General features: G+C 45.8%; 1 protein-coding gene across 1 annotated transcript in view; it reads right to left on the bottom strand.

Moving 5' to 3' along the window:
* The window catches only part of col13a1 (collagen, type XIII, alpha 1), a 48,665-nt gene extending 25,919 nt beyond the window's left edge, over positions 1 to 22,746 (bottom strand). The window contains exons 1-14 of the mRNA XM_068568726.1: positions 22,720 to 22,746; positions 17,895 to 17,930; positions 16,156 to 16,182; positions 12,782 to 12,832; positions 11,027 to 11,062; positions 10,109 to 10,135; positions 9,835 to 9,861; positions 7,748 to 7,774; positions 7,629 to 7,655; positions 7,212 to 7,238; positions 3,907 to 3,969; positions 631 to 723; positions 276 to 317; positions 146 to 163 (exon numbers count right to left, since the gene is read on the bottom strand). Of these exons, the coding sequence (XP_068424827.1) occupies positions 146 to 163; positions 276 to 317; positions 631 to 723; positions 3,907 to 3,969; positions 7,212 to 7,238; positions 7,629 to 7,655; positions 7,748 to 7,774; positions 9,835 to 9,861; positions 10,109 to 10,135; positions 11,027 to 11,062; positions 12,782 to 12,832; positions 16,156 to 16,182; positions 17,895 to 17,915 (486 nt within the window). The 5' untranslated portion in view covers positions 17,916 to 17,930; positions 22,720 to 22,746. The remainder of the gene's footprint in view (positions 1 to 145; positions 164 to 275; positions 318 to 630; positions 724 to 3,906; positions 3,970 to 7,211; positions 7,239 to 7,628; positions 7,656 to 7,747; positions 7,775 to 9,834; positions 9,862 to 10,108; positions 10,136 to 11,026; positions 11,063 to 12,781; positions 12,833 to 16,155; positions 16,183 to 17,894; positions 17,931 to 22,719) is intronic.
* Positions 22,747 to 24,949: the final 2,203 nt, after the last annotated feature.

The following is a 24,949-nucleotide window of genomic DNA, read 5'->3' as shown; positions in this document are numbered from 1 at the left end:
GAAACACAGTGGTGTGTAGAGTTTCTGTGGTCTGAGACCAAGTGGAAACATTCTGACCTGATCCCTTCATAGCTGGTTTTATTTGGGAGTGTTTGTCTGTCACATAGATGCTCAACAAGTGTTTGGATAAGAAGCAAATGTTTACCTTTAGTCCTGGTAAAAGCTGCAGAAACAATGTAGAAATCACAAGAACGTTAACGTCACACCAGCAGACCTCCAGGAATGAGACGATTCCACTGAAATGAAGGGGGCGGCCTCAATGGGCCGGCGCTTACCCGCGGGTCTTTTCCTGGTTTTCCTGGTTCACCGGGCTTACCCTGCAGGAACACACAAACTCTTTACACACAACCCACCACAGCATCGACAAGCCACTTCCATGATGGCGTATGAATTTGCAAAATTCATGAAAATAGTCACAAAATGCACACTATTGTTGTCTGTACAGGGACACACACGGTATGTCCGTTGGGACGAACTCAAGTCTCGTGGTTGAAAGTCCTGTTTGTTGGAGCACTGACCCTCATGCGTGATCAGTTTACGCTGCTTTTAAAGTCTCTGTCCAACAACTTGTGTAAGTTAGATGGCTATTTAACAAACGTCAAGGCAAAACGTTTAATTTCTGGGACTCACCATTGGGCCACTGGCTCCGTTCAGCCCTGTGGTTCCTGGGAGACCGGGGGGTCCTGGCGGTCCCGGGGGTCCCTGCGCTCCAGGCTCACCCTGCTGGAAGACCTTGAGTTACAATCTGCCATGCTGGAGCATGCCTCCATGCCCACACAACAACCTCACACAACACCACAAACAACTGCAGCGGGGGGGAGGGGTTGCAGAGAGGAAGGTTAGCCGGGCGAGCGGGGCAAAGCTTTATGCTGCGATGCTTGAGCGGGAAGCTTCATCCTTGACCTCTGGAACACGTATGCTGGATCAAATATTCCAAATTCAAAGATCATTCTTTTCCGAGGACTCGCGCCGTGTCCAAAGGACTTCAGCCAGATGAGCTGAGTCCGGTGTGGGACGTAATCAAGGAGCCTTGTGAGAATATGAGACTGGAGCTGGTGGTGGTGCGAGCTCAGTGCAGAACTTTCTCTTACTGACTCCTGCTCGATCACTTTGATAGCTTCCTTGTTGACGTTGCACCTAGCTGCCGGATCCTTACCCAGCATGCACCCTGGGAAAGCAGCCAAACACATTCTCACTCCCAACTTGTCAATTACTGACGTTTGGACATTGGCCATCAAGGGCATAGTTTGAAGGGTAAAGGCCAATGAAGTGTTGAGTCTAGCGTCACTTTTGGACCTGTCAGTTTCCACTCGTGTGTCTTTTTTTTGTCTTTTCAAAAGAAACTTCTGTCTTACAGATAGATTAAGGCAACAACACCTTGAAAGTTCTAGTAAAGAACTTGGTTGACTTGATTGACCAACAACTCCGGTCATTACTGAGTCATGTGACAACAATGGCACGTTTTTTTGTTCAGTCTTGTCTTTGTTACTTTTGTTCAGAGGAAACTTTCAGTTATCCCATCGAAGGTTTACTTGGTTTAACGTTCACAGACGCTACAAAACACTTTGGTTATGCCGGAAAAGATTGTTGGTTTACGTTCAAATGAATATATTCTTTACGTAAAACAAGTAAATGTGTGACAGAACTTCACATTATTAAAGTAGAAACGTACCAAACCTCATGTGAACATTGACTTGGAGCAGCAGTCTGCTGGGTGACGACCCTGTATTAGTTTGACCCACTAAACCTCCCCTCTCACCCTTTATACTACGTCAGTGGCTCATAATGACGCGGGAGTTGAAGCGCATCTCAACCTGACACTAAAAGGTGCTTCATGCATCAAAGTCATCACAGCAGCAACTGAGAAGAGGTCAGAGTTATTGACCAGGAGTCAGCGGACAGAAAGATCAAGGAGGACGTCCACGGATGAGGCCAAAGTCCGTCTTTGAAGAGAGACGGGGTTAGGGTGGACATGTGGAGTTACCACAGGGTTCCCGTCTCTGACGAAGGCAGATGGAGTTGAAAAGCTTCATAGGAGTGAGGACACTAAGGGCTTTCTACTCAGAGACTGCTTTTGATAAGAGAGCAGAGCTCTGGGAAATAAATGGCGTGACACTGACGTAGTTGTCTCACTTTCTGGCAGGCCGCGTAGCGCGATCTCTTGGACCCCTTGCTGTCAAATGTACTCCAGCTTTTCTAGGTTTAGGCTTTAAATTCTAATTCTAAGTTCATAATAATTGAAATGAATGAATGCCATCGTGACATTGATCCTTCCTGCAGCTACTTTGAAATATTTTTGCGAGGCGGCCAGAACTTTTTGGAATTGGCTCAAACCAAAGCCAATACTAAACTAAATCAAATAAAGAAAATGTACAATGAGCACAGGATATGAAGAGAATAAATACAGCTCAGCGGATGAAATAAATCTGTCTGGCAGCTACACATCCTCAATCTGCTTCTTCTTTGTTTCCTGCTAAAAATAATTTCCGCTACTCACTGTTCAGAGCTCATAAATAAGTTTCTTACAGTTCAATATTTTGACTAAAGACACTTCCATATGGAGATATGCATTATCACACAGGGCGTGGAATTGAGTGCATTATGCGAGAGCGTATGATTTATTTGCACATGTGTTCCGGCTTAGAGAAGTTCCTGACACAACGCGCTGGCCCGACTTCACTCAGCAATCAGCGTGTTATTGTAGGAGAACACACATGTACAGTAGCTCAGCACCACAGCGCTGCCAAGCTTCTATTCTAAGCTCACGGACGACGTATCCGTCCGTGTTAGATCCATATTCTGCCCTTCCAGAATGTGTCCAGATATGATTTATGTCTTTGGACAAGTTGGGATTGCTTTGGGTTTCTGACCACATGAAAGGGAATTCGAGCAGGAAAAACAAAACTGCCATAATTCTGCTCTTATCGCGATGGAAAGCCCATTATATCAGATGGTCAGAGCTGATTGGCTGATATCTGATTCATCGTGGGAGGCTGAGGGGCAATGTGGACTGTGTACAGTTACTCGGTCCATCTTGTATTTTCTGGCTTTTCTCTTTTTAAGTACGTCGGACCTGAACCGTGCAGTTTGAGCCATGACCACATGATCCTTCCCTAAAATCGTTTCCATGCATCGATTTGGTAGAAAGATTCAGGAGAATCATTAATATCAACGTTCTTGACCGGTAACAAGGTTGATTTTGCTTTTGCAAAAAATTGACTCCGCAAATATGTAATGCTGCACTACATATCATTTGTGTTATTATTATTTACATTTTATATCTCACTGTTCATATTGAAGTGAGTCAAATTGTGTGTTTGTTTAGTGTGAGTTCGAAAGGGTCCGCCAATGAGGTGCCAGCAAGTTGCATGATGGGAAATGTAAAATCTTTCCTTCTCTTTTGAGTCCTCTAACTTGTTGTTGGTGAAACACTCAGTGACTTTGAGGTCAGGGAAAGATGGCGGTCAGGGTAACACGTGAGGATTATCAAAGCAAACACTGTTTGTCCGAACGCTTTGACATGTTTTAAATGTTGTCGCTGAAGGAACATCACTAATGCGACTAAAGGGTTGAGTCCTGTATCAGTGGATCCTTAAGCATTTGTTAAGTCTACTTTGCATGTTCTTTCTCTTCGTAACATTCGGTACCACCACTTAAAACCCGATGATTTGCAGTTTGCTTGAAACGAGAACAACGCATCGCTTTGGCTTCGTGTACTGTCACGCATCATTGACCCACAAGGCTTTGAATATGCCTGAACATTCAGAAGCGGTAGCAGGTTAATGACAGCATGGCGGCGGAGAGGACGGCTGGGGAGGCTTTGGCGACGGACGATGGCGGTTGGCATCCACGGGGCGAGCAGAGAGCAGGGAGGGGAGGGGGGAAGGAGGGGAGAGAGAGTTGTACCTTGAGGCGTTTTAGGATTAGAGGGCTTATTGAGGGCATGTTGCGTACGGTGATGGGCAACATCTGCCGGGGGAGGGGGAGTCACAAAGCACAGGTGGCCAGCGGTGCAAAAAGGTCACAGGGCAAAGGTCACCAGGAGGCCAGAGAAAGGAAACAGGGTAGAACCAGGAGGAAAGATGGGGGGGGGGGGGTATGTAGGAAAAAGAGAAATAGAACATCAGAGTGAAAAGCAAGGAAATGGAGGGCAAAGGGGAGGGAAAAGAAAACAAGGCTGGAGAGAGCAAAGACAACAAAGGCACCAGCACAGCAAACAACGGGCCTGGAGTGGCAAAGGGGGGTTGATGTCCCGTCATGGTTCTTTGTTTAAAAACGAGGTGGAATTGCTTTTTCGAATTCTAAAATTAGGAATCGTCAACATCCCCAATGCAGGGCCCACGAGCATCAACGCCCCCTCCAGTGAGCCAGGCCCCTAGGTTGCAGCGGAGCAGAGGTGGCCGCCGGTCTTGCCACAAAGAGAGACAGCGGTGACGTCGCATGTCGCATCCAGACTTACTGTGGCCAACTGTCCCACACAGGGCTGAACAATACGCCGCTTCTGTTGAGACGACCAGCAGGATCAGAAACAGTTCACACAGGACGCGTCCGCCACGCTCCCCTCGGACACCAAGTACAACCAGCCGCATGCCACTTGCCTACTTTTTACATCGCGTACATATTTCCACAATTTGTATTATGCAGCGACCTTTAAAGCAAAGATACCTGGAACCCCAGAAGAAGTATTCAGTGTCACTACAGACGCGAAACATACTTCTTTTCATCGAAAGCCCCAAATAGCAAGAGGACTATTTCTATGGAAATATATACAGAATGTTATGAGTAGATATAAGTAGGGGTAAACATGTAGGAAGTAGGCAAGTGTGCAGCTTTGTCCCTCACCATCTCCAGCATTGGCATAACTCTAATATATATATATATATATATGAAATGTCCAAATGGTAGACCATGTGCAACTGACATTTTAAGTTCTACTCTGTATAAATTGTATGTTTGCATTACATGTATGTGCACACACACACACACACACACACATGGCTTTTCTCAAATTAAATTCACTGATTTTATTTGAATTCTGTGCATCAGCAGTTTGCACAGTTAACTTTAATTCCACTAACAACTCAAAGAGACACTAGCTGCATATTATGTAGCATTTGTCTCATCTATTTTTTATGGATAAATATATCCATGTATTAATTGATCAGCAGCGACTTGGTCACCACGTTGATCTTTCTCTCTCTTTTGGGTGGAGAGCAGCGGGGGAGGGGAGCCTCGGCTCTGGGCCACCGGCTCTCTTTGCGGCACGACCTTGGTGACACCCTGCTCAGGGTCATCTCTCTGGGTGTGGGCACCCACAAACCTTCAACATCAGAGCCTGACTGGAGCGCAAGGCAGCCAGGGTTTTCAGAGGCAGGTCCTGCACAAAGAGGCCCTGCACGCCGGAGAAGCGGTGAGTTCAGTGAGATGTTCAGATGGACATCAAGCTCACGGTCTAACTTCTTTGTGTTCACTACAGAGCTGGAGTCAAGGTGTGGTTAGCGGCCTAGCTTAGCATACATACTGGAATTAGCTAGCCTGGCTCTGTGCATAATGAGAAAATGTAACATAGTATCATATTTAAGACATATTGGGCATTGAAACAAACCTGCATTATCAAGATATAGTCGGCTTTGTAGCAGAGACATGCTAGCTATTAGCCACTACTTCCAGTCTTTATGCTAAGCTAGGCTAACCACGCCCTGGCTCCAGCTCTGTACTCACACAGATGTGAGATTGATATCAATCCTCTGGCTCTCAGGAAGAAGGTAAAGGTAAAGCATATTTCCCAACATATTAAACTACGGGCTGAAATACACATTACACAAGAACACAAGACACGTGTGCTGACGCTGCTGGCTTTGCCCTGAGACTTAATCTCCATTTTACCTCCACCCACATCCACCCAGAGGTATCACTATGGGATGGAGGCCCGGCGTGTGAGCAGACTCTGGGAATGAGCCTCCCTGCAGACGGCTGAGAGAGGGGGGGCCGGGGTCCCCCACAAGCTAAAGACATCAAACCCAAAATCCTCTCTGGGTCCTTCTTCCTCTGACTGTATGTGGCCTGAAGCACTTCCTGTCCACAGATGTATATCACATGGCCCATTATCGATAACAGCTCATAAAACCATTTACGCATCGTGCTGTTATTTTGAGATGCGGCTTAAGAAGGTAGCGAATGTCATGGCATGACAAAAAAAAACTTTGATCCTTTTAGCAGGAGCAGTTTAATAACTGAAAGGTTGAATTACGCTGGAAATGGACTCGAGATGTGAAAAATCCCCTTTTACACAGGAGACTCTTATTCTTGGCACTGAGCACACAGACTCTTATCACGTAGCTCCGGCAGGCCGCCTGGTAATTGCCTTGTTTTCTCTCAACTAGCCAAGTCCCAGAGAGGCGGGCCAAAGGGCTGCAGAGCTCTGCATGTGTTAGCTTCACTGTGCTAGCTTCCCTGTGCTAGCTTCATTGTGTTAGCTTCAGTGTGATAACTTCACTGTGATTTCTATAATGTGTTAGCTTTATTGTGCTAGCTTCACTGTCATAACTTCATTGTGCTAGCTTCACTGTGTTAGCTTCATTGTGTTAGCTTCAATGTGTTAGCTTCACTGTGATAACTTCCCTGTGCTAGCTTCACTGTGACAACTTCACTGTGCGAGCTTCACTGTCATAACTTCATTGTGCTAGCTTCACTGTGTTAGCTGTATTGTGTTAGCTTCCCTGTGATAGCTTCACTGTGATAGCTTCACTGTACTAGCTTCACTGTGCTAGCTTCACTGTGATAACTTCCCTGTGCTAGCTTCACTGTGATAGCTTCACTGTACTAGCTTCACTGTGCTAGCTTCACTGTGATAACTTCCCTATGCTAGCTTCACTGTGATAGCTTCACTGTACTAGCTTCACTGTACTAGCTTCACTGTGCTAGCTTCACTGTGCTAGCTTCACTGTGATGGCTTCACTGTGCTAGCAGCATGTGTCTGTCCAGCTTCTGCGGCGGCATCCATTCCTACAGCTTACGCTCTGACATGAATAAACTGAACATACATGTGGAGCAGTGAGAGATGAATGCTATACGCTGTGGGAGGGACAATGGTACAGGTTAACATTGAAAATTGATGTTGCAAACCAGGCTAATCATTTGTCCTTTCAGCAGAAACACTGATGGTGTGCTTTTCGTGTCAAAGAACGAGATCCTCAGTAATGTTTTCCTACCCGGTGTGTGTAGTCTCCACATACGCCCTGGAGAGGACAGAAGGAAAGCAGTATTTCAGAGATTTATATCAGACTGTCTGTTAGAAACTGAGGGCAATACATTTCAAAGGAGGTGTTTACAAGGCAAGGAGGTTTAACATAAAGCAGCTTTCATCTGTTTTATTGTAGGCCATGTAGTGTTTCAGCACTTGGCTCACACCAGGGACTAAAAGTCAGGGTATCTCGACCTCTGCTGCTTCAGCTTTGAACTTTTTATGCAATCCCTCCTTTAACACCTCCAAAACACAACTTTATGGGCGTGCTCGGCTAATTAGCTGGCGTGCCCTCTTGCAGAGAATAAACATCTGAACCTGTCTTTCACCACTGCTGGCTGGTGGACTATGAGAAGTCGTCAAACTACTGCAAACCATGCCTCACCTTCTCCCCTCTGGGTCCAGGCTCCCCCTGGGAAAGAAACAAGGTGCATGAGATAAGTGAGAGGTTCAGCCTTTAGCAGGTTATTATCTCAGGAAAGGTATCAGCATTAAGAAACTTACTGGGACTCCTTTAACGCCACGCTGACCCTGAAAGACAACAGCAGCACAGTCGGGCTTCAGGCTCAGAATTGCAGCTTCGCAAAGATTTCAACAAATGGCTCTAATAAACATGATGGAAATGAGTAAACATGCCAAGGTATCAATCACGCTGATGAATGAGCCATTAGAGGAGTCTATTCCAATTACTTGTTGTTGGTGAAGTCCCTCAGTTTGACTTCCCAGCAGGCCCTGGGGTGCGCCCTGTGTAAGTAGCTGTCAGAGCTCAGCGACTGGTTGATTAATGAACTCGGGGAGAGGGCCCAGTAGGACACATCCACTTCACCCCATGCCGCTGACCCCACAGGCTCGGCAGCTCCAAAGGCACTTTGTGAAGGCAACAACATCTCCATACATCTAGCAGGCCAGCCCTCAAAGCCCTTTTAAATGCTCCCTGACATCCGTCAGGAAGAAGGCTGGGTAACAGGAGCTCATTACGGGCCCATTAATCAACATTAAACATTATTTTAACAGCATCCAACCCCACTTGGCCTCTTGGAAATTCTGACATGTGTACTGCAATATGGTTCAGTGGAGAAGTCCCCTCGCTTTAGGAAACAACCCCCGATCTGACCAAGAGTAATGGTCCACCAGCAAAGGAGCGAGAAGCTACTGAACGCAGCAGTTGGTGAGATACAAGCTGAACAAATGACCGACGTGCAGACGGCAACATCATTCAAGAACAATTACAGGACATTTATTTTAAAAGCACAAATTTACTTACACAGGGCTTTACAAGCTGTGCACATACAGAGACCCTAACCCTCTAACCTTAACCCCTAACCCTAACCCCTTAACCCTAACCATCTAACCCCTTAACCCCTAACCATCTAACCCCTAACCATCTAACCCTAACCCCTTAACCCCTAACCCTCTAACCCTAACCCCTTAACCCCTAACCATCTAACCCCTAACCATCTAACCCTAACCCCTTAACCCCTAACCCTCTAACCCTAACCCCTTAACCCCTAACCATCTAACCCCTTACCATCTAACCCTAACCCCTTAACCCCTAACCCTCTAACCCTAACCCCTTAACCCCTAACCATCTAACCCCTAACCATCTAACCCTAACCCCTTAACCCCTAACCCTCTAACCCTAACCCCTTAACCCCTAACCCTCTAACCCTAACCCTTTAACCCCTAACCCTTTAACCCTAACCCCTTAACCCCTAACCCTCCAACCCCTAACCAACTAACTCTAACCCCTTAACCTTAACCCCCTAACCCCTTAACCCTAACCCTCTCACCCCTAACACCTTAACCCTAACTCTCTAACCCTTTAACCCTAACCCTCTAACTCTCTAACCCCTTAACCCTAACCCTCTCACCCCTAACACCTTAACCCTAACTCTCTAACCCTCTAACCCTTAACCCTCTAACACACCGATGGGAGGAACTACCCTCATAGGAAGAGCTACGTGATGGGAGAAGCTACTGTAATGGGAGGCTCTATGTGATGGGCGGAGCTACGTGATGGGAGGAGCTACCATGATGGGAGGAGCTACTGTAATGGTAGGGGCTATGTGATGGGCGGAGCTACATGATGGGAGGAGCTACCATGATGGGAGGAGCTACTGTAATGGGAGGGGCTATGTGATGGGCGGAGCTACGTGATGGGAGGAGCTACCATGCAAGGTCCCACCTGCCCATCAGGACGTATTAACATTGATACCCATTTAAAAACCTCAGGCACAGGAATCAAGTGATTTGGGAATATAGAATATTCAGCGTGAAGCAAAGGCTCGAGGCTTCAGACGTCCTCGGGCTCAGTGAGCTAAACCCCTCTGGGCCCGTTTGACTTCTACCTGCCGACCTGACTGAGAGCCAGAGTGTGGCTTACAGCCCCGTCTGTCTGGGCTCTGCATGCGGCATGCGAGCCACTGGTAGCCCATCACCGGGTGGTATAAATCAGCCCGATCATTTCATATTTGCTTTGGCTTGTTGGTGTAAATTCCATACAGCACGCCGAAAATGTTATGAGCTCCAATGACCGGAGGGAACGGTGTTATAGAGCAGCTATGTTTATGAAATATTCAAGGAATGCTTACCATGTCTCCCTTCGGTCCGTTCTGTCCCTGTGTGAACATTAAAGCAGTGAGTGCAGGTGGTATAATATATAATATAATATACAATAATATAATAACTGCATCAAGATACTACTTGCATGTTTAACCCCACCCAATAATAACAGTAGTGTACTAGAGATTGTATTACAATAATGAGTATAATCATTCTTAGTTTAATTATGCTCATCATCTTTACTGAAGCAGCACTCAGCTACTCAGTTATTTCACTTCATGACGGGAACTTGGCGAAACTCACAGACTTGCCATCCAACCCAATTGGACCCTGTAGGAGAAGAGAGGGGATGTTTCAGTACATATGGAGATCAGCATCACTGCATGACCCACCACCTGGCCGCTAGCTAAACACCGAGCAGGTAAAGTAGAATGTAAAGGTGAGATGCATCCAGTCCAGTTGGCAGTGAAGTGAAATATATGCTACGATAAACCCTGATCCAGGAATACCTCTTAGTACTTTACCTGCCTACTCTGCAGGATTAAAAGTAATAAAATAAAGTTTACGTCTGACTGCAGTATGGTGGAGAAGCCCTCAGTGCTGCTGCTGGTGGCCATTCGTGATATTGCAGCAACGCTAGTGATTTACATTGTATTGCCTTTGGTCGCTGGAGGAACAATTTATGATCTTTCTTGGCTTGTTTTGGCTTTCATAGAATAAATCCTGCTGTTACTTTTCATTTTGTTTCTTTAAAAGGTAAATAGACTGTACTTGTACATCTCTTTTCTAGTCTTCTGACAACTCAAAGCTCTTGAACACCACACGCCATTACAAGGAGCTACCGGTCCATCAGGACTAATGTTCACATTTTGGGCTGAATTCTGTCAGCAGGGCATTGAACCGCCGTTCCTTGGGTTAAAGGACGACCCCAACAGACTTATTGTATTGACTTCTCGCCTCGTGGAACAAAGCCAAGAGGCTTCCACTGCTTTTGGGATGTGAAGACTGTTTGCTGTTGACAGCACATCACAAATCAATGAAAGTCTAACGAGCAGTCGACCCAAAGCAGACTTTACTTTAACGTCTACAAGATGGCTGACAAGCTGTCTTTTGTTTATTTAAGTGAAATGTGAGTATGCAGCTTATGGCTGATCATGGAAGCATTAATAAAGTATCTATCATATCTATCATCGTCTACAGCAGCAACATGACATCACTCACTGGGAAGCCTGGAAATCCTCTCGTCCCGGGTTGTCCCTGAAGAGACACAGAACAACAGGAAGTGAGTTTGTTGTTGTCCTGGAGGTCTGGTTTTAAAACATCAGCTGGAAGAAGGTCAGCGGGAGAGGAACCGGTCCTCTCTAGTTTTTATACCTAATTTAATAATTATATATATATATATATATATATATATATATATATATATATATATATATATATATATATATATATATATATATATATTGATGTAAAATAAACATTGAGTCTAAATTAAATGTTTTGTCGAACATTTCCAAAATCCATAATGTACTTTCAGGCTAAATATGAAAGTAAACCTGCAGAAGTAAGGAAGTAGGTAATGTAAGTAAAGTTTATTTGTATTGCTCTTTTTACAGATCAGGGTCACAAAGTGCTGAACAGGGGTCAGGAAAAATACATAAATAAATAAGAGACTTCAAAACCAGTTTGGCAATTACAGGGCCAAACATTTCAACAGAAAAGGGATAACAAGATAAAAAGCAGGTCGTAGATCATGTGTTTAACCAATCACTAGTGTAAATAAGTATGTTTTTAGTCGGCTTCTAAACGATAGACCTCCTTAAAGAGCGTCCTCTGCCACTGTGACTCAGCTGGAAGCTCTTTGAAGAAGTCAGTTTGAGCACCTTGAGGTCAGTTATTTTCTGTTTTAGCAAAATACTATTTCCAAGGTCAAGAGTTCATTTTCAAGGCAACAATGGCGAGAAGTCTTCGCATAATAAGTAGATACATGATGAAAAGATAACATCTCTGCAAAACATCATTTTCTTCCTTGAGTTAAGTATCTTTCATGCTGTAATCTTCTAGCTACATGCATGTTATTTTCTGTGGAATGGTTCCCTGCATGTAGTTGGATGTGCTATTAAAAATACAGCGAGCATATATCCATAAAGTGAGCGCTGTGCAGCACGAGGTGGAGAACATCTTTGCACTCAGAGAAGACGCTGAGGCGCTGGGCTTGCCTTCAGCTGTCAGCTCCTCTCATTCCCCTCACCTCTCTGTTGATTTACCTCTCTCGTTGCATCTCGGGTCAGGACCGGAGTCTCTCGTGTCGATCTCACCTGCTGTGCTAAACCAGCTCCTAAGTGCTTCTGACTGACTGGCCCTGTAAGCTGGGAAGTTGGCTGCTACTGCGCAGCGCTTCCTCCACAGCCTGTTCCTCATTAGCGGCGCATACAGCAGCCATGCAGCAGCAGTGGGCACACACAGGTTCAGATTGTAAGAACCCCCAATTAGAAGAACAGATGTGTGCGCTCCACTTAAATTGGCTAGACTGAGGCCATCTTTAAAAAAAAAAGAAGGCATATTATGGTACTTAAGAGGCCACATCGTCCACCTGGAAACCGAAAAGGAGACGGAAAACAAACACTGCAAGCGTTTGGCCTCGTAACAAGAGAATGTATTTATTAACAATAAGGTGTCTGGATGGACATTGAGTCCAGTTGGACCAGGATGCATATCCCTCCCAATAAAGCAGGCATGACTAATGATCCAACATGTGGCCGAAATGCACACACTCTGTCATTACATAGCATTATTCCATCATGTGTGGTGTGTGCATGTGCTTGGCTGGACTCTCCAATCGACGAGTGTAATCAACAGAACTGAAGGTCTGTTGTGTTTAGGAGCCCTAATGCGATAAGCAGCGGGCTAATAAAATGCTCGGTTTCATTCAAGATTAGAGGTTCACGAGGTGTGGGGAGAGGTGGAGGCTCTTACCGGAGGGCCTCTTGGACCAATGATAGACAGACCTGGCTCGCCTGGGGCTCCCTGGAGCAGATAGAAGAGAGGAAGAAAGAGGAAGATATCATAAGAGACATTCAGCACATCCAAAAGTGAATAGCTTCAGCGGAGGCGGATCCGTCCACTAGCATCGGTCCAACATGAGTCTGATCCCGGCACATGAAGACCTGCTCCCAGACAAGCGAGGTGGACAGGCTTATACATGTAAAGCTCTGGTCTCACTAGAAGGTTCCTCTGTGAAGAGTTAGGGTTAGCTGCTTCAGCTAGCGAACTAACTGCTAACAAGCTAGCTAGCTGGGAGCTAATTTGGCTATTGCTCTCGGTAGCTGCTTACTATCCAACAGACATATTGGTATTGACTTCTCTCCTCCTGTAACAAAGCCAAGAGGCTTCCACTGTTTTTGGGATGTGAAGACTATTTGCTATACGTGTCAAAAATCAATGGAAGTCTAACGAGCATTGCCCACGCAAAGAAAATCCACAATTTTCCTCAAATCATTAATTGCTTGATGGATCAGGCCTCACATATTCAGATGCGTAATCACTTTCGTCCCAGACCAACTGGTTTCAGGACTGTGGAGCTTCGTAACTCGACAGTGTGACTCAAAAGGTCAGCAGTGCTGCTGTGTAAACACTGGAGTCCCTCTGGGCTCTGGATTTGGCCCAGAATGGTTGATTTGAGACGGCGGCGGCCAGAGCAGCTCCTCTTGATCCCCTCTTGCACAATCCCACAAACCACTGAGGCCACACGGGCCAACTCGGGTTTCCAGCACTTTCCCTTATTAGCTTCTGTCCTCCTGAAGGAAACCCTATCTCAGGGACATATCTGATGGTCATCCATCAAAGGCAGAGGTGATTCTAAATGTTCCTCAACAAATGTCCACTTTAGGAGACCAAGAAGTTGTTTCCTCACACTTGGTTCAACGTCAGACACATCACCCAGGAGGCCAGACGGCCAGCGTAATGGTGGAAAAAGAGGCTTCCTGTTACCTGAGGCAGGTTTCAGTTCCTTCATTGGTTCATTTTCAACAGCTTTAGTAGGTTAGACAAGTGAGGATCTGCAGACACACTCGTGCAGAGATTGAATAACTTTGATTGCGAGAGGTCAAGGCAACGAGGCGAAGTTAGAATCACAACTAAAACCAGGACCCGCTCACAGTCCCACATGAAGCCATGCACACGTTGTTGAAGACGACCACACAAAACTATGTAGATCTTGTTTCCTTCCTAATGGAATTTTCTCAAGCTCATGAAGAGCAGAGTGTCCATCTGCTGCGGTTGTTTTGCAAAACCAATCCATCATGTCTTTTGGGTTGTTTCTCCTGGCCTGGCTTTCTTTGCCAGTCTCTTGCCCGCAAAAACCATCCCATCAAACCCACAGAAACCACTTGTTTGAAGAGCGCAGTGTTCTGGAAAAAGTTGGACTTCATTTATTCTCTTTAAGTCGGCCTCTGGCTTCCTTTCCTGGGGAAGATGCCTCCATTGTCGGGGACATGATCTCCAGCCAGGTCTGCTGTGTATGATTCCTGTTCTCTACTCTAAGAGACTAAACCACACGGGGGAAAACCGGATCGCTTATTGCAGCGAGTTTCCTGCCAGGAAATAAAAGTAAACCAATTGATTATTTTGGCCGCGGATCTGTAGAGCGATCCAAAAAGCCACCAGTGCGCTGTCAGCTTGTCGGGTTTTTATTCCTGTTCTCTCACGAGTCACAAGGCTTTGAGGCTGAATATGAATGAAGACGATTGGCTAATTACCAGCCTTGTTATTGTGATGTGACAATCGAGAACATGCCGAGTCACATCACATAGCGTGTTCTATATGACGAGAACACATCTGTGAGTCTGCGGTTCTGGCCCTGATACAGGCGATAGATTGCTTTAGCAAATGGTGAGAAGCAGTTCTGAAGAGGGTTCGAATGCAACAGGCTCGAGCATCTGCAACATGTTGAGGTGAAACAGGAGACACCTTATGAAAGCAACAGTGTGAGGGATTTAGTGGCATCTAGTGATTAGGTTGCAGACAGGAAGCAACAATATGACCGTCCGCTCAACCCCCCTTTCCAAGTCTGGCCTTCAGCTAGGGAGAGATACCTTTAGGATGTTATAGAACCAGTAGAAGCTATTCTCATTCCTTTTAGCTTCCTTCCTGAACCTCACTTTATCTCTAAAACTCAGCCGGCTGCATCCTTCAGACGTAAAAAGATGGAGGGAAAAAGGTTCATGCGAAAACTATTTATTGTTGCAGCTGGAAGTATATTACTCAACATCTTGCGAAACCTTGTTCGCGAGCACAAAGAATGAAGACATTGTCTTGGGAACTAAGTCTCTGTCCAAATCCAGTGTTGCTCTCCAACACTCCAGGATTGGAGCAACGGCCATTTTGAAACCTGCAATGTTGACACCAAGCTTGCCCAAAAGGTCGATCGCGATCAAGCGGGATCAAGTCGGACACAAATGTAACCAGCATGCATTGCACACGCCGATCGATTCTGCACAGAACTGACAACCCGCACAAGCTGACGCTGACACACATTGCTCCACAGCGCTAGGGGTGATCGCCTCCACAGGGTCTCAGACTGACTCGTGAGCCGCTGTGCATGTAACCGGGTGTGACTTCCACATCTCAGTTCATTTCCTCTGAAGGAACTCGACCTTCGGCAAACTGCAGCGGACATCGATACTCTTCGCGGTGAGAGTTCATTTCATTGATGTGAATAAAAGTGATCAATTTGGGTTTTTAATGTGCCTGCGCTGCTGACCGTGACAGATTTACTGCATGTTTACCGTCTCTGTTGACACACTTATGCAAGTCATGAAGCCGAGTGGGAGATATCGGAGCCGACGGTAAAATCTGTCTTACATGTAATCTCCACCTCGAGGCCAATATCAATCTTTCCCCTCCCAGCTGGCAGCTTATATTCACAGTAACTTCTATGGGACAGAAGGACTTGTATCTCAGGACATAACTCTGTTCATTCTCAGTTCTCTTTGAGAAGCCCCACGCTCTGCTGTGGCCTCTATAAACCTTTCTCCACTTTCTTCGGGGAGTCTTAAATTTGAACTTTCAGACGCGTATGTGACAAATCTTTACTATTGTGTTTCATGGTGTGGAGAGTTCAGGTAATCCAACCAGGGTGGGAAACCATTTACACAATGTGACACTCACGTTGTGTAAAAATACAGAGTCCCTGGTATAAATCACATGCTACTGGTGATGTCCGCCGCTCTACGACTCTTCCTACTCGCATTGATGCGACCCGGCTGCTCTACCGGCTGCGACCCGGTTTGTCTTCGGTTGCTGCTAAATGACAACATTTTCTTGCTAACGGCAGATCGTCCCAAACTTACCTTCTCCCCTGCGTGTCCTTTTAAGCCCTGGGATCAGTCACAGCAGTCGCATGCAAACAAGATGTGAAGGGAGGAGACACAAGAGAGAGAGGAACCAGGGTTAGAGATGTGGAGAGGGTTCAGGGGCATGCAGCATCCTCAGGACTAGTGATGGGGAGTGGGGGGAAGAGCTACGTATGTGTGAGTCAGGTGGAAGCTAACGGCCTGTGTGCTTCAGACTGAGCGCTGTCGGATGTTAAAAAGAGGATTAAGGACTGTTTGACCGCTGGATGCTCATGTCCTGTACGTGTTTCTGAATGACTGCATGTCGTTCTCAATATTTTAAAAGCAACTTTCAGCGTTTATCGTGTATATGTTCAAGGAGAGACAGCTTTTGTTGTCCACAAAGACACAATTTCATCACTATGATAAGACAAAGACATACAAAAGAGACTTAAAACCCAGTTGATTTAAAGCAACTGAGACGTTAAAGATGGCAGCAGATACGTGCAGCATTACACTAGCAGTCTCTTGTCTTCCTTTGAGAAGGGACGCCTTGGACGCTCAAGCATTTTACGTCGTTTAAAATCAAATGAACACCTGCGTTGTCTCAGCCAGGTGAGAGGCCTGAGAGGCACGGATACCACAGAGTCATACGAGTAAAACATGTAAATAATACCCACATGTGACAGAGCCAAAGCTTTTGAAATATGGCATATCCAAAAGAAGCCAAATGAATCGAGCGGTTAGCCTGTAAATTACAGGCCGGTTGGTTGTGGTTACACCGCTGCACTGCATGCTGGGTGGGCCGACGACATCAAGCACAGGCTGCCTTAAATAACACGCAGCAACGCCTGATACCTGAAGAATATATTACAGTCTCCACCTGCCAGCTGTAAGGCCCAGAAGACACAGTCAGGGGCTCGTGTTACTCTGCATGTGAGAGTCTGGCAGCATCGCTGGAAGTAACTCAATGTGTGCTAAAGTTAGTTTGACAATCAATGTTGTGGTTTTTTGTATGTTTTTGTCTGTCGGAAGCAAAATGTATTTGGTTTCCTGTTTTGTTGTAAGGTGCTTTTATTTTGAAGGCGAGAAATACCGTTAAACCGAAAGTCAGAGTGCTGCGTTTAACGGCTGAAAATAAGTAAGAACCAACATAAGAGCTTGTTCTACTTCAGAGGGGTGCTAAACCGTGTCTTTATACGTTCCACGTTGACTGTTGTAAACTTAATTTTAGCCGACTTACGGTTTAACCTTTTTTTGTTGTAAAGTGCTTTTATTTTGAAGGCGATAAATTTGGTTAAACCAGAAGTTGGAGTGTGCCGTTTAACGGCTAAAATTACGTTTTTAACGGTCAATTCTGAACGTATAAAGAAACGGTTTAGCGCTCCCCAGAAGAGGAACAAGCTCTTACGTTGCTTCTTACTTAATTTCAGCTGTTAAACGGCGCACTCCGACTGCCGGTTTAACCATATTTTTCGCCTTCAAAATAAAAGCCTCTAACAAGAAAACAGGAAACCAAATACATTCTGCTTACAACAGACACAAACATGCAACAAAAAACAACAACATTGATTGAAAAACAGTCACTGTGTATTTTCTAAAACACACAGTGATACAGCGTCGTGCACTAACGATGCACTCCTTCAGTTGGGCGTGACACCCTTTAGGAGAGCTCCACAGAGCTGACATGTTCCTGATGACATCATGAATGTAATCTTTACTATCGTGCACTTGAGCCCCAAACCCGAGTCACTCACCATTCTCCCAGGAATCCCCATGTTTCCTTTGTCACCCTATTGCCAACGCAGATTCAAGAGGAACAAGGGTCATTAAGAAGGTTAGACTGAGGTCAACTCCTAAAGGGATACCTTGACCTTTAGACTTTACTCTAATTTAAATCATCTTCCACAGACACAACATCAGAACAATAGACATTATGGATGTTGAACATTGGTGGAATTGAGATGTTTGGTGTTACTAGTGGGAAAGAGACACTAACACTAATATAAATATGAATATAAACAGTAGGTCTAATGCCATGGTATCCATTTAAGGGCTTGAATCATTAGTGAGAAGAGGGCTCAGTCGGTTAAACATGCCATGCCTCTAACGCCCAGACTACAGACAGGCGGTCCATGACACTGACGAACACACACACTGCTGCATTCATGCCCGACCCAACGACAGATTCCTGTGTGGCTTCATGAACACTCTCCTTTCACACCAAAGAGAAGCAGAAACTCCATCATGAGGCTGTCATACGCAGGTATACCTACAGCAAGTAGTGCAGTGTACTTGTGTATGTAACCCTCGTACTCTTGAACCAGGACGCAGGATGTGCTAGGTTAGCATGGATGGATGGGACTGAAACACAGGACTCTCACCCAGGACACAGCTGTTCATGTCCTGAAACTACAAGTCAATGCAGTCTGTTTGTCACTCATATCTGCACTTAAGCAACTTTCACAGCTGTTTGAACCCAGATTACCATCTTTTCCTCAACCTAACCAAGCAGCACAACGTGGACCTCTCCCAGAAGTTCCCTGAAGGTTAAACACTACGCAACACATTTGCAAGATTTCTCTGAAAAGCAACAACATCTTAAATATTCACAGCTTAACTTCCAGGACTGAAAGCCGATGCAGACGAAGCGTCAGACATGCAGAACTCTTCTAAAGTTCCTCTGATGAACCCCGTCGCCTGAGAAGTTGTTGGCATTGTATGTTTCTGCAAACACGACACCTTGAATATCGTCATTTCTGAATAACAAATAACGCTAAATATCACGTCTCATCCACACAATGACACAACGTTGTGAAACAATAACCTAACCATAACTCTACACCGGTGTATTTAAGAAGTATTTTTCCTGCTTTAGCAACACCAGTGGTTATAATCCCTCTACTTATGTTATGAAATAACATGTTTTAGAGGCTCCACTGACAGCAATGACTAGGAACAGACATAACCACAGACACAAGACATACATGTTGAAGGCAATGCAAATGCATGACCTCAAACTATTGAACCCGGCAGCAATGTAGCATTCAAGCTAACTGCTTTATCAATGCAAGGTCCTCCACATCTACAGCAGCATGGTTTAGCAACTGTATGGTCAATTTATTAGCTATTATTTAATCAGAAACTTATTTTTAGTTCAGAAATAATGTGACATTAGCACCTGAAAAGCCTGTTTAATATAAAAGAGCAATCTTTTTTGGATCATGTTGGTGTTCTACACAACACATTCTCAAAAATAACATACAGTTTCTTCTCATTAGAGTAGCTTTTCAAAATAAAACCGCCAGCGTAGGCTTAGGAGAAGATTGTGGTTGCTGTGAATATACATATGCGTTACATAACGTGTGTTAGCATAGAACCGAAGTGGCATTAGCACTGATCTAGAGTCAGTATTGACTTGTTTCTACAGTCTCCTGAGCTACAGTCCCGTGTTTCCCTGAGCCCGGACGCGATTCAGCTGTTTGGGGTCCTGCAACATCAGATGCGTTGTTATCTCTGTCATTAGTACGCGGTGTATTCTTTAAGCCTTTAACTACTATCAGGCTTCAGCTGGGCTCTTTGAAGTCCGGTCCAAGGTCTGGATTTAAACCAAGGCCTTGGGGAGAATCTGGCACTGCCAAAAATGGTTTTAATCCAGAGCTGGAGGGAGGAGGTGTGGGGGCGGGGGGGGGGGTACCAAGCGCCTCATGTGATTATTGCCTGCGACCACAAAATACAACCTTCACTAAAGTGGCTTTTACAGCCGAATGGAGCGGACCGTGTGAGCTGGAGGAGGCTGTAAAGATATCTGCTGCACTGACGCTGAAGGTAGGCTGTTTTTACTGTACTGACACACACACAGACACACACACACACACACACACACACACACACACACACACACAGACAGCTGAGCAGTCACAGCAGCCTCCACTCGCCACCAGCAGAAGTATTGCCTGTGAGAAAAAACCCCATGAGAGCACATTTGTCGTGATATAGTCTTACAAGTGGATCAGATGAAGGCGCATATCCAACCCGGTCTCACTCCCAACTCCTCAAATACCGACGCTCAGTCGGTTCCCCCTCGGCGTCAGACACCGACACAAGGAGGCACCCTTCGGTGTCAGCGCACCGGGCTTTCAGCGGACTCCGATGGGAAGCCGTCCACGCCCTAGAGCAGCTGATGGAGGAGGAGGAGGATGGGTCAGACCAACTGGACTTTCACTCATACGAGTAACAAAAGGTCAGCGTTGACTCATTTGTTCTGGGGACTTTAGTCACGAGGGTCATTAGTCAAGTTAACGTCCATCATCTTTTCACTTCTGGTTAACACGTTAAAAAATGTGGAACCAATTTTGTCTCCAAACCTCTTTTTCCCTGTTTGAGTCGTCGTAGGAACCCCAAATTAATTTCAATACTTGTGTTTAGTGTATGAATTTGTTCAGCAAAGTCTTGGAAAAAAAAATGTATATCTGCAAAAAAAAACACTTTTAGAAGATATTTTGATTTTAACTATGAACATCCAGCATGATGTGAGCCAGATTCCCCAAAAAGCCTCCTGGAGCGTCAATAAGACACCTTTATGGAAAGATTAGGACCTAAAGAATCAGAACCTGTAACAAAAATCACAATAAAACAAAGTCTTGTCCTGGTAGGAAGGAGTTTCAGTCAAAAAACTGCGCTGTTCGGTTAAAAAATGGAAAAATATGACGTATTTTATGCCTAAAGATTGTCTGAATGGGGCATGCTGGGACTTAAATAGGAGCAGGAGGATTTTCTGTGCATGGTTTCCAAAAGGTTGAACAACTTCCTGTGAAGATTGTTTCAAATAGACTGTTCCCGGGGTCGTGGTTTTCGGTTACTTTTTCCCCTCAGTCCGCCCGTGATGTGGACTATACGGCACTCACTGAAGGCCTAGCTCTGAAACCCACGGCCTGCCACTGCTACAGGAAGAGCTTCTGTCAGTTATGAGAGGGTGTGTGTGTGTGATCCATCCTCCTCCTCTGGTTTTGAAGACCTACCTATACCTTCACATTCTGAAATAACCAGCATACACTGCTCCCTCCTTGTCAGCCCTGACAGGCCTTCCTCCTGTAAACCACATCCTCCAGCCGCTCGCTCGGTCCAGAGCCGCCCTCGCTTTCATTTCCCTCCACTCCACGGGCGTCATCAATCACCAATCCGAGAAAAGGAATCTCATTGACACAAACCTCTCAGAGAAACTCAACCGTGGGACTGTTTTATGGACCTGTTTCACTGGTGGGTTTGTCAGGACCTGATGGGATGTTGCTGCTTGTAACGGACTCCTCGAGGACAGAGGTCAGACACTAGAGGGCCACCTGTTGTCCTGATGGGAACCATGTGGCTACGACAGAGGGAGAGGGTTAGCGCAGCAGAAAGAGGAGGACAGCGTTGGGCTGAAGGGAAGGAGGCAGAGAGGTCAGAGCGGGACGTTAGCATCACATTCAAGCTGCAGCAGGTTGAAGTCAAACCACCAGAAGGAAGAGACGCGATGCAGCCAGCAGCTCATGCGTTATGAATGTTTAGTTCAAGGTGCTAAAGCTACACGGTGCTAAAGCTACACGGTGCTAAAGCTACACGGTTCCACTGCGGTACTGACGTCTCTGAGGGTCTGAGAGGAGACGTGATCAATGAAAGGAGACAAAACTCTTTTGAATGTATCAGGACACGTTCAAGTTCTCTCAAAGCCGTTTCTTCTAAAATACGTCATCCTGCCTCCATTATCTGCATACGTGGAAACATTTATTCAACAAATATTAACCGCTATCTCAGTGCCTCAACTAATGAATCACTTGTAAATGTTATTAAATATCTTTCAGTATCTTCATAGTTTAGTTATGAGCTTATTTTATTTGCTAATCCAGTTTTTGGGCCCACTAATCCCGACTAATATTACATTATATGTTTTGTTTTGGTTAGTTTTGCAGCCATGAACATATCCGAGTCATTTTGCTGCGTTGTAGTTTTGTTTTGTGTGTGTGCATGTCTATGTTAAGAGTCAAGTTAAGAGTACAAGTTAAGAGTCCCTTTATGCTGTAAATCAACTACAGACATGCACTTACATAACACTGTACTTAAAGACACAATGTAGCTATTTGTTACACCATTTACTAAAGCTAGGCTACAAGCTATGCTAACAGCTAGGCTACGAGCTAGGCTACCAGCTAGGCTACAAGCTAGGCTGCGTGAGGCGCGTGGCCAATAGTTATTTTAACCCAAACCATGAGGTTTTTTTCACTAGATCTAACCAAGTAGCTCAAGTTATAATTCAAACTTTGGTTTGTAAAGTAGAGTTTGTGTTGTATCTTCTTTCAAAAGATGCATCGCCTCAATTTAAGCAGCATATATGTTTCCTCCAAAACTAATCCAGCAAAGTAAATTAGGAGAAACAGATATATTATATCTCTGATATATTGTTTTTCACTCAGTCCGTGATCATTACAACTCTTTCTAAAACCAAGACAACATCTCCTCAGCAGAGCCGTGAGAGATCAACGCTGCAGTGAAAACTCCTCATGCAAACACGGAGACGCAGCCAGACACAAGTTGAAGACCAGTTACCGGAAAGCCTGCTCGTCCAGGAGGACCCTGAGGAGGGAGGAGACAAGATGGTACAAAAAGGAAAGAGTGAATTTACAGATGAAGTCCACATCATGACATATGTCTGCAGTGAGGAGGGAGAGGACGTGACTCTCATGTGAACATGTGAGACAGCAGAGCAGCTGATGAGCAACATGCCGCTACACAACATGCCCAACACACACTTCACCACAAACACTCATGCAAAGGTTGTTTCTGGGAGGAAGCGAGCACGTTTCTGTTGGAGCCTCCAAGCGGATCTCAACATCTCCTGATGCGACAACACAACACAAAGAGCTGCAGCACACAGAGCTGCAGCACACAGAGCTGCAGCACAAAGAGCTGCAGCACAACGGCTGCCGGCTGCGCCAGCTTCAAGCAACAAGGAGGAGACTGAAGTCAAGTGTGTTGTGTTCATTTAGAGGAACACAAAGCTGCTGCTGGACCTTCACAAGAGGAACGAGAACTGGAAACAGGAACTCTTGACTTTTTACCAAAAGCTGCTGAGGAATAAAATGCTCTTGAATGAGGGGGAGGGAGAGAGAGAGAGAGAGAGAGAGAGAGAGAGAGAGAGAGAGAGAGAGAGAGAGAGAGAGAGAGAAAGAGAGAGAGAGAGAGAGAGAGAGAGAGAGAGAGAGAGAGAGAGAGAGAACTCAGATGAAAAGAAACATCCCAGGTGCAGGTGAAGCGGTGCGATGCGGCTTCATACGATCGATCGCTACACAAACGTTGTGTTCCTACATGTTTGTTATGAACTGTTAATATTCACTCTCTCTATTCAATAAGATATCTATGAATCTGTACATCTCATTCTGTTGCATAGAGGTCGATGTGTTTCAGACCCAAACCCCTCTGAAGGCCTGTAGTGGGAGCGCTGGGCTCTCAGGTGGGACTGTGGCGAGGCAACAGTGTGCAAACTCTTCCTGTGAGACCTCGGATTGTTGAACTACCTGGATGCGCATGAGGCGCATAAGAGGCATGAGGGGCATGCGGCGCATGAGGCACATGAGGTGCATGAGGCGCATGAGGCGCATGAGGGGCATAAAAGGCACATGAGGTGCATGAGGCGCATGAGGCGCATGAGGGGCATAAGAAGCATGAGGCGCATGAGGGGCATGAGGGGCATAAGAGGCATGAGGCGCATAAGGCGCATGAGGGGCATAAGAGGCATGAGGCGCATAAGGCGCATGAGGGGCATAAGAGGCATAAGGGGCATGAGGCGCATAAGGCGCAAGGGAGGCATGAGGCGCATGAGAGGCATGAGGGGCATGAGGCGCATAAGGAACAAGAGGCGCATGAGGCGCATGAGAGTCATGAGAGGCATGAGAGGCATGAGGCGCATGAGAGGCATGAGGGGCATGAGGCGCATAAGGCGGAAGGGAGGCATGAGAGGCATGAGGCGCATGAGAGGCATGAGGGGCATGAGGTGCCGAGTGTGAACACGCTGGATGGAGCGCCGGCCCGTTAGCTCCCGGGTCTCCACGGGCCGCCTGCAGGGGGCAAAGGTCGCCCACGGCCCGGAAGGAACCCTTCACTTGAATTACACAGCAACGCTCCAACATGTGGCTCCAATTTGGCAAAGTGCTGCTGAATGAATGGGAGGGGGCTTGGGGGTTTGGAGGTTGGGTGGGGGGGGCATGGTCCCATGGGTGCTCCTCTGTTCAATAAGAAGGGAGCTGGGATGCAGAGAAAAGAGGTTTGATTTATTCCATTCCTACTGCTGTTATTTCCCCCTGAAGGTGCAAACCTCCAACTGTGAATAATAATCATTTGTTCTTTTTAGTGTCTGTTGGGATCCACAGTTTTAAAATGCTAAAAAATAACGAGTCATTCATGAGTCCAGCACAAAAGAATAACGACGCCCGTGGACGTCCAAAGCAGTCCATGGACTCGATCTGTTTTTAAAAAGTGTCAGACGTGAATGTAATACGTCTGTTCTACGTAAATGTAATTAATTGAACATGGAAACGTTCAACCGATCAATATTTTGCTGGTCTCATCCGGCGTGGTGACGGAAACGCAGCAGTCACGCTCCAGACACCGCAGAGCTCATTGCCGATTGTCGCCAATATTGGATGATAAACATTTGTTTCCCACAGTTTATGCTCTGTAATAATTCCAGATCCAACGGAAACAATCACATCATCGTTGTGTGAACCAGTGTGATGCTAACGCCTGTCGGCCTCCAGGAATACATAATAATAATAGTAAT

The sequence above is a fragment of the Clinocottus analis genome, unplaced genomic scaffold (genome assembly GCF_023055335.1).
Source record: "Clinocottus analis isolate CAN_PGR_092001 unplaced genomic scaffold, fCliAna1.0.p SCAF_8, whole genome shotgun sequence".
Classification (NCBI taxonomy): Eukaryota; Metazoa; Chordata; class Actinopteri; order Perciformes; family Cottidae; genus Clinocottus; species Clinocottus analis.
Note: the sequence above shows the minus strand (reverse complement) of the source record. Positions and strands in the feature narration are given on the sequence as shown.